The 16,004-nt window shown below is 43.4% G+C and overlaps 1 protein-coding gene across 1 annotated transcript in view; it reads left to right on the forward strand.

Annotated features, from left to right (window-relative positions):
• The window catches only part of Zfyve26 (zinc finger FYVE-type containing 26), a 71,292-nt gene extending 60,919 nt beyond the window's left edge, over positions 1 to 10,373 (forward strand). Inside the window, exons 36-42 of the mRNA XM_042691807.1 lie at positions 347 to 544; positions 1,311 to 1,510; positions 2,605 to 2,746; positions 3,030 to 3,089; positions 4,712 to 4,894; positions 5,480 to 5,524; positions 8,749 to 10,373. Coding sequence (XP_042547741.1) covers positions 347 to 544; positions 1,311 to 1,510; positions 2,605 to 2,746; positions 3,030 to 3,089; positions 4,712 to 4,894; positions 5,480 to 5,524; positions 8,749 to 8,952 — 1,032 coding nt within the window. The 3' untranslated portion in view covers positions 8,953 to 10,373. The remainder of the gene's footprint in view (positions 1 to 346; positions 545 to 1,310; positions 1,511 to 2,604; positions 2,747 to 3,029; positions 3,090 to 4,711; positions 4,895 to 5,479; positions 5,525 to 8,748) is intronic.
• Positions 10,374 to 16,004: the final 5,631 nt, after the last annotated feature.

Consider the following 16,004-nt stretch of genomic DNA (forward strand, 5'->3'; position numbering starts at 1 on the left):
GAGGATCATGGTTTTGAGACCAACCCAGGCAAAAAGTTGATGAGAACCCCATCTCAACCAATAAAAAGCTGGGTTTGGTAGTACACATCTATCGATAGCTATGCAGAAAGCATAAAATAGAAGGATTGTAATCAAGGCCAGAGAGAGAGAGAATCTATTTTAAAAATAATGGAAAGCAAAAAGTTCTGGGGATGTGACTCAAGTAGTAGAGTGCTATCCTGGCAAGCACCAGACCTAGGAGGATACACCCTAGAAGGGTCGTGAGTAGAAGGAAATTCAGACTGGATGCCAGATTATGCCAAGACCAAGCTCCAGACTCCTAACCTCTCATCTTGCCCTGCTTTAGGACAGTCCTCCAGAAGTCTTTATAGAAGGAATTTTCCAGCCAAGCTATAAAAGTGGAAAGCTACACACATTAGAAAACTTACTAGAATCCATCGATCCAACCTTGGAGAGTTGGGGAACATATTTGATTGCTGCCTGCCAGCATTTACAGAAGAAGAACTACTACCACATTCTGTACGAACTACAGCAGTTTATGAAGGTAAAAGTAGCCCTGTCCTCCCTTCTACCCTTGTGACTAATGCCCTGCCATTCAGGGCAAGGTATATAAGATGAGGGAACAGAACTATCATTTGATCTCTTGGCTTTGCTGTTTGGCCCTACAGCAAATCCTTCTTGCTCTCTACTATTGTTCAGTATTAGGATTCCGACTTCAATTTAGAGTTGGACTTCAATCTTGTCCGTAATGGCATTCTGCAGAATTCAAAGTATGTAAAGGTAAAAAAGATACAAGATTCATAAGGAATGGCAGAATAGTTAAGTGTCTCTAGAGAAAAGGGCATCACTTTGGTGGTGGAATAATTCCAGTACAGGACCTCAGCCACTCAGTTTATTTTAGGATCTCATGGGCCTTGGAATTATTGAGAAACTAGCAATTCAACTGGCAATGGATGTGGGTAGTCATCCTTAGCAAGGAAGCAGAAATAAACAGGAGGGGGCTGGGAATGTGGCTTAGTGGTAGAGTCTAACCTAGCATGTGTGAGCCTTGGATTCGATTCCTCAGTACCAAATAAGCAGAAAAAGCCAGAAGTAGCTCTGTGGCTCAAGTGATAGAGTTCCAGCAAAAGAAGCTCAGCGATAGTGTCCAGGCCCTGAGTTCAAGTCCCAGAACTGGCCAAAAAAAAAACACAACAGGAGATAAAGGTGAGGATACCAAAGACAAAAGAACAAGATGTGCTTCCTCAGTGGGAAGTAGATCCAAATTCTCTTCAAGCCACACCCTCATCACTTTTGATCTGCTCTTCTAGGACCAAGTTCGGGCTGCCATGACCTGTATTCGGTTCTTCAGTCATAAAGCAAAGTCTTACACAGAGCTGGGAGAGAAGCTTTCATGGCTCCTTAAGGCCAAGGATCACCTGAAGATCTACCTCCAAGAAACATCCCGCAGCTCTGGAAAAAAGAAAACTGCCTTCTTCCGGAAAAAGATGACTGCAGCTGATGTATCCAGGTAGCTTGAGGCTCAGAACCTAATCAGTGCAGGGCAAAAAGGTGGGACTTGTCCAGCTATTCTTGCCCTTCCTTGAATGCTTAAAAAATAAGTAAAAAGCGTTCTCACCGGGCATGGGTGGCTCACACCTGTAATCCGAACTACTCAGGAGGTCAAGATCTGAGGCTCCCGGGTCAAAGGCAGCCTAGGCAGGAAAGTCTGTGAGACTCCTATCTCTAATTAACAAACAAACAAACAAACAAAAACACGCCAGCAGTGGAGCTGTGGCTCAAGTGGTAGAGCACTAGACTTCAGCACAAAAGCTCAGGGACAGTACTCAGGCCCAGAGTTTAAGCTCTGAGACAAGTCAAAAAAAAAGGCCTTTATCCCTGGAAGGCAGAGTCTAGATAAGTACAGAAAGTTATTCAGAGGAGCTTATAGGGCAAGAGGGGATAAGGAGGATTAGAATCACATGCTACAAATAAACCAAATTCTTCACTCCTTACAGTGGGTCACAAAAAGGTCCTGCATGATGTAGCCCCTACTGTTGTCTCCATCTGTCTCTCATCCTGTCTTCTTCCTTGCTAAGCATCAGTCTTAGATGCTTTCCTCAAAGCACCAAGTCCTTTCTTCCTTTAGGCTTAAAATCCAGTTACGCTTGCTTGATACTTCCACTTAGAATGCAACATCTAAAGAAAATGACCTATCTTTCCCATCTGTTGCTTTCATTGGCTTAATCACTGGATGTTCTCCGTGTTGCTATTCCTTTCTCCTCTCATCTATAAATTTAAGGGCATGACCCACGCCTCCCTTGACTTCTAGTGTTGCCCTTGAAACACAGGTGCTCAGTAAATACCTACTGATCCTATGCCTGGCCCTTGTTCAATTCCATTGTACACCTGAACTACTGTGCATCTGTATAGGGTACTAGATAACCCAGTTTTGTTTGGTCATACCTGCTCAGAGGATATTTTGGATCTCTTTTTCCCTTCACATGGTTTCATTTTTTTTTTCTGTCACCCTCATCTTACAAGTGCTCAGTCACCCAGCCCCACGCAGCTCACTCCTCTAGAAGCCTCTTAGGAGGCTAGACTCTGCACGTCCTGTCCCCCTAGGCACATGAATACACTTCAGCTGCAGATGGAAGTGACCAGATTCTTACATCGGTGTGAAAGTGCTGGGACCTCTCAAATCACCACTCTGCCTCTGCCAACATTGTTTGGAAATAACCACATGAAAATGGAAGTTGCCTGCAAGGTATAGTGTTTCACAGAGTGATTGCATCTTTCAGGACTTATCATAGTTTTAATCATCTGGGCCTCAAGTGTATTGTTTGATGGCTGCCCTCCCACTGGAACAGGAGCCACAGGTGGCTGGGAACTAAGTCTGTTTCCTCACTCTGTGTCCTGAGTGTCTGGCACTTAGCAGATTCTCAATAATTATTTGTTTAAAAATTGAATAAGTTAGTGGTTCTCATTCTTGATCAAGGAGCATTTCTAGGAATTAGTATTTCTTACAACATGTGTTTCTGTCCTTTCAGATCATGCTAGGAGGGAAAAATGTAGAAGATGGTTTTGGAATAGCGTTCCGTGTTCTGCAGGTATGACTTGGATTATTCAAGATTATCCTGAGGGCAATCAGCACATTTCTCACATTTCTGTGTGAGATCATTCTTTTAAAATGTTTATCCAGGGCTGGGAAGGTGGCTCAGTGGTAGAGCGCTTGCCTTGCATGCCTGAGGCCATGGGTTCGATTCCTCAGCACCACATAAGCAAAAAGAAAAAAGCTGGAAGTGGCGCTGTGGCTCAAGTGGTAGAGCGCTAGCCTTGAGCTGAAGAGCTGTGGGACAGTGCCCAGGCCCAGAGTTCAGGCCCCACGACTGGACCCAAAAAAAAAAAAAAAAAAGAAACAAAAAGAAAATGTTTATCCAGCCGGGCACCGGTGGCTCGTGCCTGTAATCCTAGCTACTCAGGAGTCTGAGATCTGAGGATCACGGTTCAAAGCCAGCCTGGGCAGAAAAGTCCTTGAGAGTCTTATCTCCAATTAACCACTAGAAAACCCAAAGTGGTGGTGTGGCTCAATCGGTAGAGCACACACCTTTAGCTGAAGAGCACAGGGACAGTACCCAGGCCCAGAGTTCAAGCCCCACGACCGGCAAAAAAATAAATATAAATAAATAAATAAATAAATAAAAATGTTTATCTGAAGGAAGGCAGATTTATATGTACTATAAGGACAAAATCAGGGAGGTGGCAATTATTGAACTGGGTCAAATGCAAGACTCTAGATCACTTTGCCAAAAAGCCAATAACCAATCAAAAGCTATCAAGTCCCTGAAACCTTAGTGTAAAACATGTTGTTCCTATAGCTTTTCCTGAAGCATCTCTGCCAGTCTTCACAGGGGAGTGTGGCTGGAGGGAACACCTGGGAGAAGATCCCCCAGGCCTGTGGCCTAATGGTTAATCTAGACCAAGTTTAAGGCATTTATCTGGCAGTTTTCAGCAAATCAGACTTTTTCTGAACACTAAGGCAGCTCTTAGCCCGGTGCCAGGTATCCAGGATGACAAATACCTACTTCTTATGCCATTTTCCAGAGAAAGGTAACTCAGGAGACAAAACAAAATGATCTTGGAAATTAGATCAGAATATTTTCAGAAAGTGCCACTTCATTATTTTATTTTATTTTTGCCAGTACTGGGCTTTGAACTCAGAGCTTTTTTACTCAACACTGGCACTCTACTACTTGAGTCACACACTTCTGCTTCCAGCTTATCGATGATGAAATGGAGATAAGAGTCTCAAGGATTTTCCTGATTTTTCTTGCTGGCTTTGAACCATGAACCTCAGATCTCAGCCTCTGAGTAGCAAGAATTACATATGCCCCTCTGTACAGTATTTTCACAATAAAAAATTAAAATAAAAATAAAAAATAAAAACCTGATTTTAGAAATAAAAAAAAATTACAGGTGTAAGTCTTGTAATTACCAGTGCTCAGCAAGATGTACTATTTCAGATATTAAAATCATAATTGTTATGGATTTATGCTAAATATCTGCCTGACTCCAAAGTGGAGCTTGCTGTTTGTTTTTGGTTTGTTTATATTTGTATTTATACTTCCTATTGAGACTACAGACGACATGGCTTATCTACATTAAGCATGTCTCCTCCCTTCCTGCAGTGTCCCCTGCCATCCTAAGGCCATCATCCCATATTCCTTTCCAGGACTTCCAGCTGGATGCTGCTGCCACCTACTGTAGAGCTGCCCGGCAGCTGGTGGAAAAGGAGAAATACAGCGAGATCCGACAACTGCTCAAATGTGTCAGTGAGTCAGGCATGGCAGCCAAAAGCGATGGGGATACCATCCTTCTCAACTGCGTGGAAGCCTTCAAGAGAATCCCACCACAGGTGCACTCACTCCCCTGCCTCTCTGATCCTCCATCTACTTCAGGCTCTTACCATCTTTCTTTCTCTGTTCCCCATAATGTGTCTGAAATGCTACAAGATCCTTTTATCTTTCTGACCTTTGCAATAATGGTCTTCCCTGCTAAGAAAATTCATGACCTCTGTACCCAGAAAGTGTACCTCTATCTAGTATCGTGTGCCCCTGAAAAGTTCTGTGGACTGACAGAGTTGAGTTGCTCTCTGATTCTACAGGAGCTCAGGAAAGGCCAGCTGGTGGTCTTTGAGGTATGTTGCCTGCAAATGGCAGGCAAATGGCTTCTTTGTGAGCTAAACCACCACATCTATCTGTGAAGGCCAAGGACAGGCTTCTCAAGAGATGTTCCTTCTCCTGAAATTGCCACCCTTGTTGTTAGCACTAGTTTTCCTTTATTGCTATTCTAATAGGAGTTGAGTTTTAAAAAGAAGAGTCAGGCAGGCACCCCGTCCCCCACCTGGAGTCTCAGTGATTAAGCTGAGACTGGATTGGGCCCTGGCTTCCAGCTACAAAGCCTTCTCCTGCTCATACTGCTTTGTCTCTGTTCTGTACAGGAGTTGGAGGGCCTGATCCAGGCAATACACAACGATGACAATAAGGTGAGGCAATGCTAATGAGCAGCCCTGGTTACTTTCCTTGCTCCCAACCACAGTTCTGTGCAGTCTTCTACCCCAGCTTATGTGTTATCCAGAGGTAGAAGTGGGACTTGGATAGGACTTTGGTAAGGAGGAAATAAATAGGTCCCCAAGACTGCTCTTAAATTTCCATTTATACTGAGGTCCTCAGAGCTCTACAACGTGCCTCCTTTAAGTTGACTGACTAAATAAAATGAGCAATTATTTCTTTATCCTGGAAAGCAGTGGGGACAGTGAGAAAAAGCCCCACTCAATCCTTTAGCCAACAATGTCCTTTTTTTTTTTTTCCTTTTTTTTTATTCACCAGGATAGGCTCTACCCTGGTGCTAGTGAACTCTTACCTTCCCTGTTTGGGAAATGGATGAACATTGCTTCTCATATCCTCATTGAGGATTGCCAGCCATGTTGAACTATTCCCACCTGCCCCTATTGTGGCTAACTATGATCCTCCTGCCATCTGCAAGAAGGCCCCAAGCCAAGCCAGACTGAGCTGCCCTGCCATCTGCAGAGGAATGTTCTGACAACTAAGTCCCTTGTGATGAAACCTTATGTTAGGCAAACAGTGTCTTCTAAAGTAACAGAGCTGTTCTCCAGGCTTATTGCTAATCCCTACACAGAAGGTACAGGCCATTTTTTAGTCTAGAAGTTAAGAAGTTCATGTTCTAAATATTTTTTCATTATTTCTACAACCTCCTAATGAGATCCTTGAAAAGAAGAAAATTCCAATGTTCTGAACTATGGAGAAGGACTTTTCTAGAATCAGATGGAGAACACAACAGCCAGGAAAAATACCTAGATTCCCTGAGTCCCACACTAGGGTTCTTTCCTAAGCCTTCGCTGAGCTCCCCCGCAACGGGACAGTGGCTTTGTCCCTGTGAAAGACATACTCTACAGTCTAGACAATTATTACTACTTTTCAAGTATGTTTTTTTCTCAGCGACTGTATGAACTGACATGATTTCAAGCCACAAAATCTTGCCAAAATCCTATTTCAAACTCTAGCAAAATGCCCTTCTTCTCTAAATAGGAATTTTGCCTTCCAACTTGTGATATTTCATAGGCTTAATTAGAGCTGGAGGCCTAAGTAAGAGCTCACGGCCCCTCTCCACACTCCCTTCCCCCCACCCAGGCCCAGGAGGACAGCACATTCATACCCTAAACAGTGTGACCTGATTCAGTGAGCCAAGGACAGGACAGAGAGCTTTTAGTAATAGAAAATGATATGAAACTGAGCTGAGGAAAGAAAGATGTTAGTGACAAAGACAAAAGACACGTGCGACTACTAGGAGGGACTGTTGAGCAGAAAGACAGCCTCCAGTGAGAGTTTCATGGGGCTCATGGAGACCTTACTGCTCTCCCACCTAGAATGCAAGCTAGCCAGGGAGGTGCTCATAAGACCTTGGTCAGAGACAGAAGGAATTTTTACCCCCTTTCCAAGCTGGGAATGCCTGGGACAGAGAGCCACAGTTAAAAAATAAGTAAAAAGGGGCTGGGAAGGTGGTTCAGTGGTAGAGCGCTTGCCTTGCATGCATGAGGCCCTGTGTTCGATTCCTCAGCACCACATAAGCAAAAAGAAAAAAGCCGGAAGTGGCACTGTGGCTCAAGTGGTAGAGCACTAGCCTTGAGCTGAAGAGCTGAGGGACAGTGCTCAGGCACAGAGTTCAGGCCCCACGACCCGACCCAAAAAAAAAAAAAGTAAAAAGGGGCTGGGAAGGTGGCTCAGTGGTAGAGCGCTTGCCTTGCACGCATGAGGCCCTGGGTTCGATTCCTCAGCACCACATAAGAAAAAAGCCAGAAGTGGCACTGTGGCTCAACTGGTAGAGCGCTAGCCTTGAGCTGAAGAGCTGAGGGACAGCGCCCAGGCCCAGAGTTCAGACCCACGACCGGACCCAAGGAAAAAAAAAAAAGTAAAAAGCCGGGAGCCAGTGGCTTTTGCCTATAATCCTAGCTACTCAGGAGGCTGAGATCTGAGGATCACAGTTCAAAGCCAGCCTGGGCAAAAAAGTGTTCAACCCATTTCTGACTGAGGCTAGACCTTTTTTGGGAAGGAGCAGGGATGAAAGGAGGCGTTGTTTTGGTTTTTTTGAAATAGGATCTCATGTAGCATGGGCTTGCCTCAAACTCATGATCTTCCTGCCTCAGCTTCCTGAGTACTGTAATTATATTTTTACACTACCACCTATAGCTGAAGTTAGACCTTAATTAAATTTTTCTAGTTGTGTATATCCATTTTTTCTGCCCAAATTTCCTGTTTAAAGATTTTTTTTTCATTCATCCAGTTAAAATCAAAAATAGAAATCTGGGTACCAGAGTGGCAATGGCTCACACCTATAATCCTAGTGACTCAAGAGGCTAAGAGCTGAAGATCTCTGTTTGAACCCAGCCCAGGCAGGAAAGTTCGTGAGACTCCAATAAACTATTCAGAAAAAGCTAAGTGGTGCTGTGGCTCAAGTGGTAGAGCTACCAAAGAAGCTCAGGGACAGCCCTGAGTTCAACCCCATGACTGACAAGAATGAATGAATGTATGAATAATAGAAAAGTAGAATTTGTGGACCTATTGAAGGGGGAAAGTATGGTAGTGTATTCCTTCATTCCTTCCTGTAATGCTTGTTTACTGAACACTTTATGCTAGACATTGGGAATTAAAGAAGAAAAAACAGGCATTCTTTCTGTCTTTGTGGACCTTATAGTCCAGTCAAGGAGCCAGACACCAATCAATCACCAAATAACTATAAAATCACAAGCAGTGGGCACCTTTGTTTTTAACCTCAGCCTTAGCTATAGTAACTTTTTATACTGTAAACAACACCATGAAATAATGTCCAGGACACTTAAAGAATTGTTTATAAGGGCTGGGAAGTTGGCTCAGTGGTAGAGCGCTTGCCTTGCGTGCATGAGGCCCTAGGTTCGATTCCTCAGCACCACATAAGCAGAAGAAAAAAAAAAAAAGCCAGAAGTGGCGCTGTAGCTCAAGTGGTAGAGCGCTGGCCTTGAGCTGAAGAGCTGAGGGACAGAGTTCAGGCCCCACGACCGGACCAAAAAAAAGAATTGCTTATAATACAGTAAAGGCAGTATCCCAACACTGATTGGTCAAAAGTGCTGTCTGCCTACATCATCTGATTCAGCTCTGCATATTTGTTGGTGACTCATCTGTGACTGATTCTTTTTCATTGTCTCTCAAATACCAGGTTCAGGCTTACCTTACTTGTTGCAAACTGCGTTCTGCATACCTGATTGCTGTGAAGCAAGAACACTCCCGGGCCACCACCCTTGTCCAGCAGGTGCAACAGGCTGCCAAGAGCAGCGGGGATGCAGTAGTACAAGACATCTGTGCCCAGTGGCTCCTGACAAGCCTCTCCCGTGGTACCCATGGCTCAGGCTCCAGGAAGTGATCCTGAGTAGCAGGGCCAAGAAAACATAGCCTGAGAACTGTGGCAACAGGAGCAATGCCCTACAACCTCTCTTCTCCTGTGGAAAAGGACTTCTCTGGCTCTGCCCCAGATGGAAAAGAGCTGGAATGGCCCCTTCTTTCCTACTTAGGCAAGAATAGGACCTTTCACACAAGTGCCATGTTTCTGTAGACTTGGGAATCTGTGTTTGTCTGAAGATAGCCAGTTCTTTCTACCTCAGAGTGAGTGAGTGAGTGTGTGTGTGTGTGTGTGTGTATGTGTGTGTGTGTGTGCGCGCCCATATGTGTGCATGTTCCTATGCACTCATGTTTATGCCCAAACATTTTCTGAACAAATGAGACTCTCCTCCTTTGAAAAGAGGCACTTTACTTTAGACTTCTGCCAGTCTGAAAACCTTCCCTGCGTTTTGGTTCTTAACCCGGGTTCTCCTGTTTGTACACAGTCCCCTCTCCATGCGACATTGGTAGCTCTTCTTAACTAGCTGGGTTTAACAGAAAGTTATAGAGCAACACCAAAAGGATAGCTACTCCCTTCCCATAATTCATAGATGACTTTTCAACCTGTGGAATGAAATGGTTTTTCAGGTGACTCCAATGACGCGAGTCTGGAAGGTTAGCCTGAAGACGGGGCTTTTCCAACACCAGCACCAGAAAGCTCTGGCTGCAGTAGAGATGATCAAATCTGGGAGGACATCACATGAGCAGAGCATGGCCTGTGGCATTCATTCTGAGGGGAAGAACAAACAGACCTGTCCGAGTAAGGACACAAGGCAGTTGTTTACAAGCACAAGGTTGGCTCTTATAAATATCCCTACTGCAAAGTTGATGGGTACAGGAACATAGCTTTCTCTTTAGAGCCTGGAGAGATAAATGGTAGTTGAAATCCTGTGACTGAATGGCTAGCTTTTGGGAATCTGTGTTCCCATCCTGTTTGTGCCTCTTGAATTGGTTAAGAAACCACTCCTCTTCTCTTCAGTCTCTTTGAGACCACAGGGTGAATATGCGAACACCTGAGTCTATCTTAACAGAGGGAACTAGGGGGTTGATTTCAGGGTTGGGCCTGGGGCCAAGAGTCTGGATAGGAACCAGAGGAAGGTACAATGAACAGATCATGTCCAGTTGGTGGAAAACTAGGTAAAGCATTTCTTGAATGTGGGTTGGCTTGTCTTCCCATGTGACATGTTAGTGTTTGAGAAAGGGCCTGTCAAACTCTTGATTTGGATTTGCGAATGAGGGGTCTAAAGGAGAGCTCTGAAACCCTGAGTCTTCCACCAGCTAGAGCTCAGTTATCTCACCTGTGATGCTGAGACAAACAGGAGCTGAAAGCTGTAGATAAATAAATATCTGGTGCTTAGAAACCCTGTGGATTTCTATCTGAACCAAAAATTTCAATAGCAAAATAAACTGAATATCTATGAGCATCTGTTGGATTCAATTTTGATCTTATTAGAGAAGAGTAAGGGAAATAAGGAAAATACTAAAATCCCTTAGGAGTAAAATTTGAGTGGTTTTTCCTTCCTGTGTCATAGAATGCATCTGACACCCAGGCAATATCTTTACCTGGCCTCTGCTTGCCCTTCTGAGTTTGCCCTATTTTGCACTGAGAATAAGCACTTTACACATATGGGCTGCATATCATGAAGTCCCTAGTTTGAGATTCTAAGACCAGATTTTCCTTTTTCCACTAACTATTGAACTCTAAAATAGGCAACCATTGACCAGACTGACATAAGATGAGGCTAAATGCCTTTAAATGTCACATCGCTGCTTCTGTCAAAGCAAGTTACACAAAAACAATTGTACATGTTGAGGTATTGAATGATCTACTACTAGCAAACCACAATAAAGTGTTATCTGGCTAGTTCCTTGGCTTCCTGACTTCTTTTTGCTGTTTTGGCCATACCTATTACTTTTTCTTTGTGTTTTCTTGTTGAGAAGAAAACATAAGTGGGAAAGATCAAGTGGCCTTCAACTCTTCTACTTTCTCTATACAATTTTCATAATGACTAATTCTGTGGTTAGGATTTATCTCATTTGTAAGTGTTGATATTGAAGTTTAATTATGAGCATATATACTTACTTCATTTTCCAGTCTATAGATGATTTGTAGGGACTCAAGATGAAAAGGACATTGCAAGTAGTGGAAAGGAACAGAGTGTCTTAGGCTTTTCGCTCATTGTGATAGCAGTTGAGCTGCTTGACACATTCATTACTGTAAAATGTTTTTGAAACTCCTAATTATTTCTTCCTGTTGATGGTTAGAAATGTGAATATTGACTGTCAGGTCAATTTGTCCATAACATTTGTGAATACTGTCTATAAGAAAATTTGGGAGTGGGCTGGGAAGATGGCTCAGTGGTAGAGCGCTTGCCTTGCATGCATGAGGCCCTGGGTTCGATTCCTCAGCACCACATAAGCAAAAAGAAAAGCTGGAAGTGGCGCTGTGGCTCAAGTGGTAGAGCGCTAGCCTTGAGCTGAAGAGCTGAGGGACAGGGCCCAGGCCCAGAGTTCAAGCCCCATGACCGGACCCAAAAAGAAAAAAGAAAATTCGGGAGTTGTTTGACTCATTAGCTCTGGCCTGGTTACATGTCAGACTGAAGGACAAATTTGGCTACTGTGCCAAAAAAACGATGCATTAGTTCTTTTTTTTTTTTTTTTTTGCGTCTGGTTGTGGGGCTTGAACTCTGGGCCTGGGCACTGTCCCTCAGCTCTTCAGCTCAAGGCTAGAGCTCTACCACTTGAGCCACAGCACCACTTCCGGCTTTTTTCTTTTTGCTTATGTGGTGCTGAGGAATCGAACCCAGGGCCTCATGCATGCAAGGCAAGCGCTCTACCACTGAGCCACCTTCCCAGCCCTGCATTAGTTCTTTATATCTCTGTCAGTTAAGTATGAAAAAAAAAAAGCTGACTCATGCCAGTAGTTCATACCTGTAATCCTACATATACAGGAGGCTGAGGTCTGAGGATTGCAGTTTGAAGTGAGCCCAGCCAGGAAAGTCTATGAGACTCATCTCCAATTAACCATCAAAAGGCTGAAACTTGCTGTGGCCTCCATTGGTAGTGTTTTCCTTGAGCAATGTTAGCTAAGGAACAACACCCAGGCCCTGAGTTCAAGGCCTAGGAGAAGCACACAAAGAAGAATGTGACTGATGTCTGTAATCCTAGCTATTCAGGAAGCTGAGATCTAGAAGATGGAGATTTGAAGCCAGCCAGAAAAGGCTGTGAGCAAAAAGCTGGGTTGGAGATTGACTCAAATGGTAGAGTTCCGGCCATAGCAAGAAAACCAAGCAAGAACATGAGGTACTGAGTTCTAAACAATAAATAAGTGAAAAGTCTCATCTGCTGAGGGACACCCATGGTAAACACCTGCTTAGTAAGTAAAATACTTTTACTTTGCCAGGTGCTTATGGCTCATACCTGTAATCCTAGCTATTCAGGAGACTGAAATCTGAGGATCATGGTTCAAAGCCAGCCTGGGCACAATAGTCCATGAGACTCATCTCCAATAAGCCACCAGAAAGTCAAAAGTGGTGCTGTGGCTCAAATTGGTAGAGTGCTAGCTTGAACTGAAGAAGCTCAGGGACAGTGCCCAAGCCCTGAGTTCAAGTCCTACAACCAACAAAAACAAAAATGATTTCAAACCCCAGTACCACCAAGGAAATAAGAGAAAAGTCCCTCTCACCCCTTTCTGTCTAGCACTGTTACTTCCAGTGTATGGTTCCAGGCTATTTTATGCATAAACATAATGAATTTACTATTATATGGTATAATGTCATAGTAACCAATCTTTATTGTAAACACTTTAAGCTGTTGCTGCCCTTTGCCACACTCATACTGCAGTGAATTACCCTGGATCACAAGAGTCACAGGATATGTGCATTTAGTAAGTAATCCAAGTCACCTCACAGAGAGTTTACAGCCACTGATTCTCCCACCAGCAGTTTGCTGAGTGCGGCTTCACCACACCTGGCTCTGCTAGCAAACATTAGAGATCCTTCCTGTTTGTGTGGTCCCCAACATCACCAAAAGAAACGAAGCCAATAAATCTATATTTTTTACTTTAAACCAAATAATGCTTTGTTGTTCTTTTGGGTTTTGTGGGGTTTTTTGATGCCAGTCCTGGAGCTTGAACTCAGGGCCTGGGTACTGTTCCTGAGCTTTTTTTGCTCAAGGCTAGTGCTCTACCACTTGAGCCACAGTTCTACTTCTAGCTTTTTTGTGACTAAAGGAGAAAAGAGTTTCACAGAGTTTCTTCCCTGGGCTGCCATCAAACTGTGATCCTCAGATTTCTGCCTCCTAAGTAGCTAGATATGAGGCACCAGTGCCCAGCTCAAGTTGTGAATTTTTGAAACCAGTTTTTGAGAAAAGCAGAACCCAAATTGAAAAAATTGTTTGCTGAGGGGAAAACTGGAAGAGAGCCAGGGGGAGGGTGAGAAATGTATTCTGACTTATGTAACTGTAATCCCTCTATATCACCTTTATAATAACAGCTTAAAATTAAAAAAAAAAACTTTGCCTATTGCCCTCTCTGGTTTGCAGTATGATACTTGAGCCACTGGCTATAGTCACTGCCTTTATCTCCTTTCCCCAGAAACCTGATCTCATCCCACTTCTCATTAAAAAAAAAAAAAAAAAAAGTATCACAACAAACACAAGAAACAGTGATGATGAAAATAGGCCTGAAAGCCATCTGGTATGGACATGGCACATGGATATGTTACAGCACAGAAAACTGGAATCCTTAATAGGATAAGATAGATGTGCACTATGTCAAGAAACCTGAGCAGGGCTCAGTTACCAGATGTCTTTGGCTGGGGTAAAATGAGGTAGATCAAAAGCTATTAGACTTTACAGCCAGTCAACCAAATATTAATAGAGTAACCCTAGGGAAGATGGCTTTTTCTTGGTCTGCATTCTCATTCACACTGAAAATATCAGTGAAACTGCCAGTTTTAGGAAAGATTTGTTTAGCATCTGGTCACTGGATGGCTTCTTTCCTCCTCCCTGTATCTTCATATTGTTTCTGCTTGGATCCCTGCCTTCTACCAGCCCACTGATACCAAGTGGTATGAGCTGCCAGGAGATAGTCAAAAAAGAAAGGGCCAGGCACTGGTGGCTCATGCCTGTAATCCTAGCTACTCAGGAGGCTGAGATCTGAGGATCGCAGTTCAAAGCCACCCTGGGCAGGAAAGTCCTTGAGACTCTTACCTCCAATTAACTACCAGAAAACTGGAAGTGGCACTGTGTTTCAAGTGGTAAAGTGCTCACCTTGAGCTGAAGAGCCCAGGGACAGTACCCAGGCCCGGAGTTCAAGCCCTACAACCGGCCAAAAAAAAAAAAAAAAAGAGTCCTCAAATTGGTGGGTCTCCATTTACTTCCCAACAAAGATGTGGTATCAAAGATTTCAGTGCCATTTTCTTCCTCACTTCTTTGGGGGCTTTTACATGCATACTTTATAAAAATATGTATGTTGGTTTGTTTTTGTGCAGGTACTGGGGCTTGAACATAAGACCTGTATTCAAGCCATCCCTTAGCTTTGTTCTTTAAAGACTGGCACTCTACAAGTTGAGCCACAACTCTTTTTGGTGGTTAATTGGAATAAGAGTGTCACACTTTGCTGGCTTTGAACCTCAGTCCTCCGATCTCAGCCTGCTACTGAGTAGCTAGGATTGCAAGCATGAGCCACTAGTGCTCAACTTTTCCTTGCTATTTTGTCCTTGCAAATGAGACTTTCCACTTCCTTGTTTCCTTTTAGCTTCCTGTCTCCCATTTCATTGTTCTGAGATGTTTGGTTTATTAGCTTAACCTTTGACCTACAAGTTGTAGAAGGCCTTATTTCCCTGACTGCCTGATGATTTCCCACTTTCATCTTCTGGTCTCCTACTCTACCCAACGGACTACCATTTTTAAAACTCATCCTTCAAGCCAATATTGATTATCACTTATATCATTTGCCTCTCAGGCTGTATTCCTTCTTCAACCTTCTTCACCATTCTAATCATTCCCTCTGGACATCCTTACATTACTCTCCAGATCCATAGATTCAGCAGTCATCTTCACTGTCTTGAGTTCTCAACCAAATTTATTCCTCTTAACTCTCCTACATTCATTCGACCTGCTGGAATCCACATGGGCAACCTGAACCTAAAAATATTAGCACATCCAAAATGGAATGAATAATTTCCTCCACAATCTTTATCTTCCTCCATCAGTGAATATTAGCTGTTGTGTATGATATATGTATAATATTACTGTTGTGTATGATACCCAGGTTAGAAATATCTGTGCTATGTCTTCTCCTCCCCTCATTCAATAAATATTTCAGCATGTGTCCAGTGGAAAGCCAATTCCTGTGACCCTTCTTTCCCACTCAGAAGAACTGTGCCTTTTGCTTCATTGTTTTAGTTCAAGTCTTTGTCCTTCCCTTTTACCTTAAACATTCTTCCTCAAGTTACAATTCCTACTAACCCCATGTCAACAAACAATTAATTCTAGAAGAATAAAAAGACTTCTAGAGTAAAAGGAATTCTAGAAGAAGGACTTCTTCATCTAGACGTATTGAAAATCTTTCTAAATAGATACAACTCAGAATCCTTGAAAGACTTAATTTTTTATTCTAAAATATACATCATGTAACTCTACCATTTATATGTTTACACTTCCATGGCATTAAATACATTTTTTTTTGGCGGTCCTGGGGCTTGAACTCTGGGCCTGGGCGCTGTCCCTCAGCTCTTCAACTCAAGGCTAAGGCTCTACCCCTTGAGTCACAGTGCCACTTCCGGTTTTCTGAGTAGCTTATTGGAGGTAAGAGTCTCATGGACTTTTCCTGCCCAGGCTGGCTTTGAACCGTGATCCCCAGATTTCAGCCTCCTGAGTAGCTAGGATTACAAGCATGAGCTAACGATGCCCGGCCTAAATACGTTCATATTTTTAAGCAATCTTCACAACTATGTTTCCAGAAGTCTTGCATCACCTCAAACTAAAACTCTACCCACTAAACACCAACTCCCCATTTCTCATTTCACCCCCTGG

This window comes from Dipodomys spectabilis, unplaced genomic scaffold (genome assembly GCF_019054845.1).
Source record: "Dipodomys spectabilis isolate Male_0828 unplaced genomic scaffold, ASM1905484v1 ptg000146l, whole genome shotgun sequence".
Taxonomy (NCBI): Eukaryota; Metazoa; Chordata; class Mammalia; order Rodentia; family Heteromyidae; genus Dipodomys; species Dipodomys spectabilis.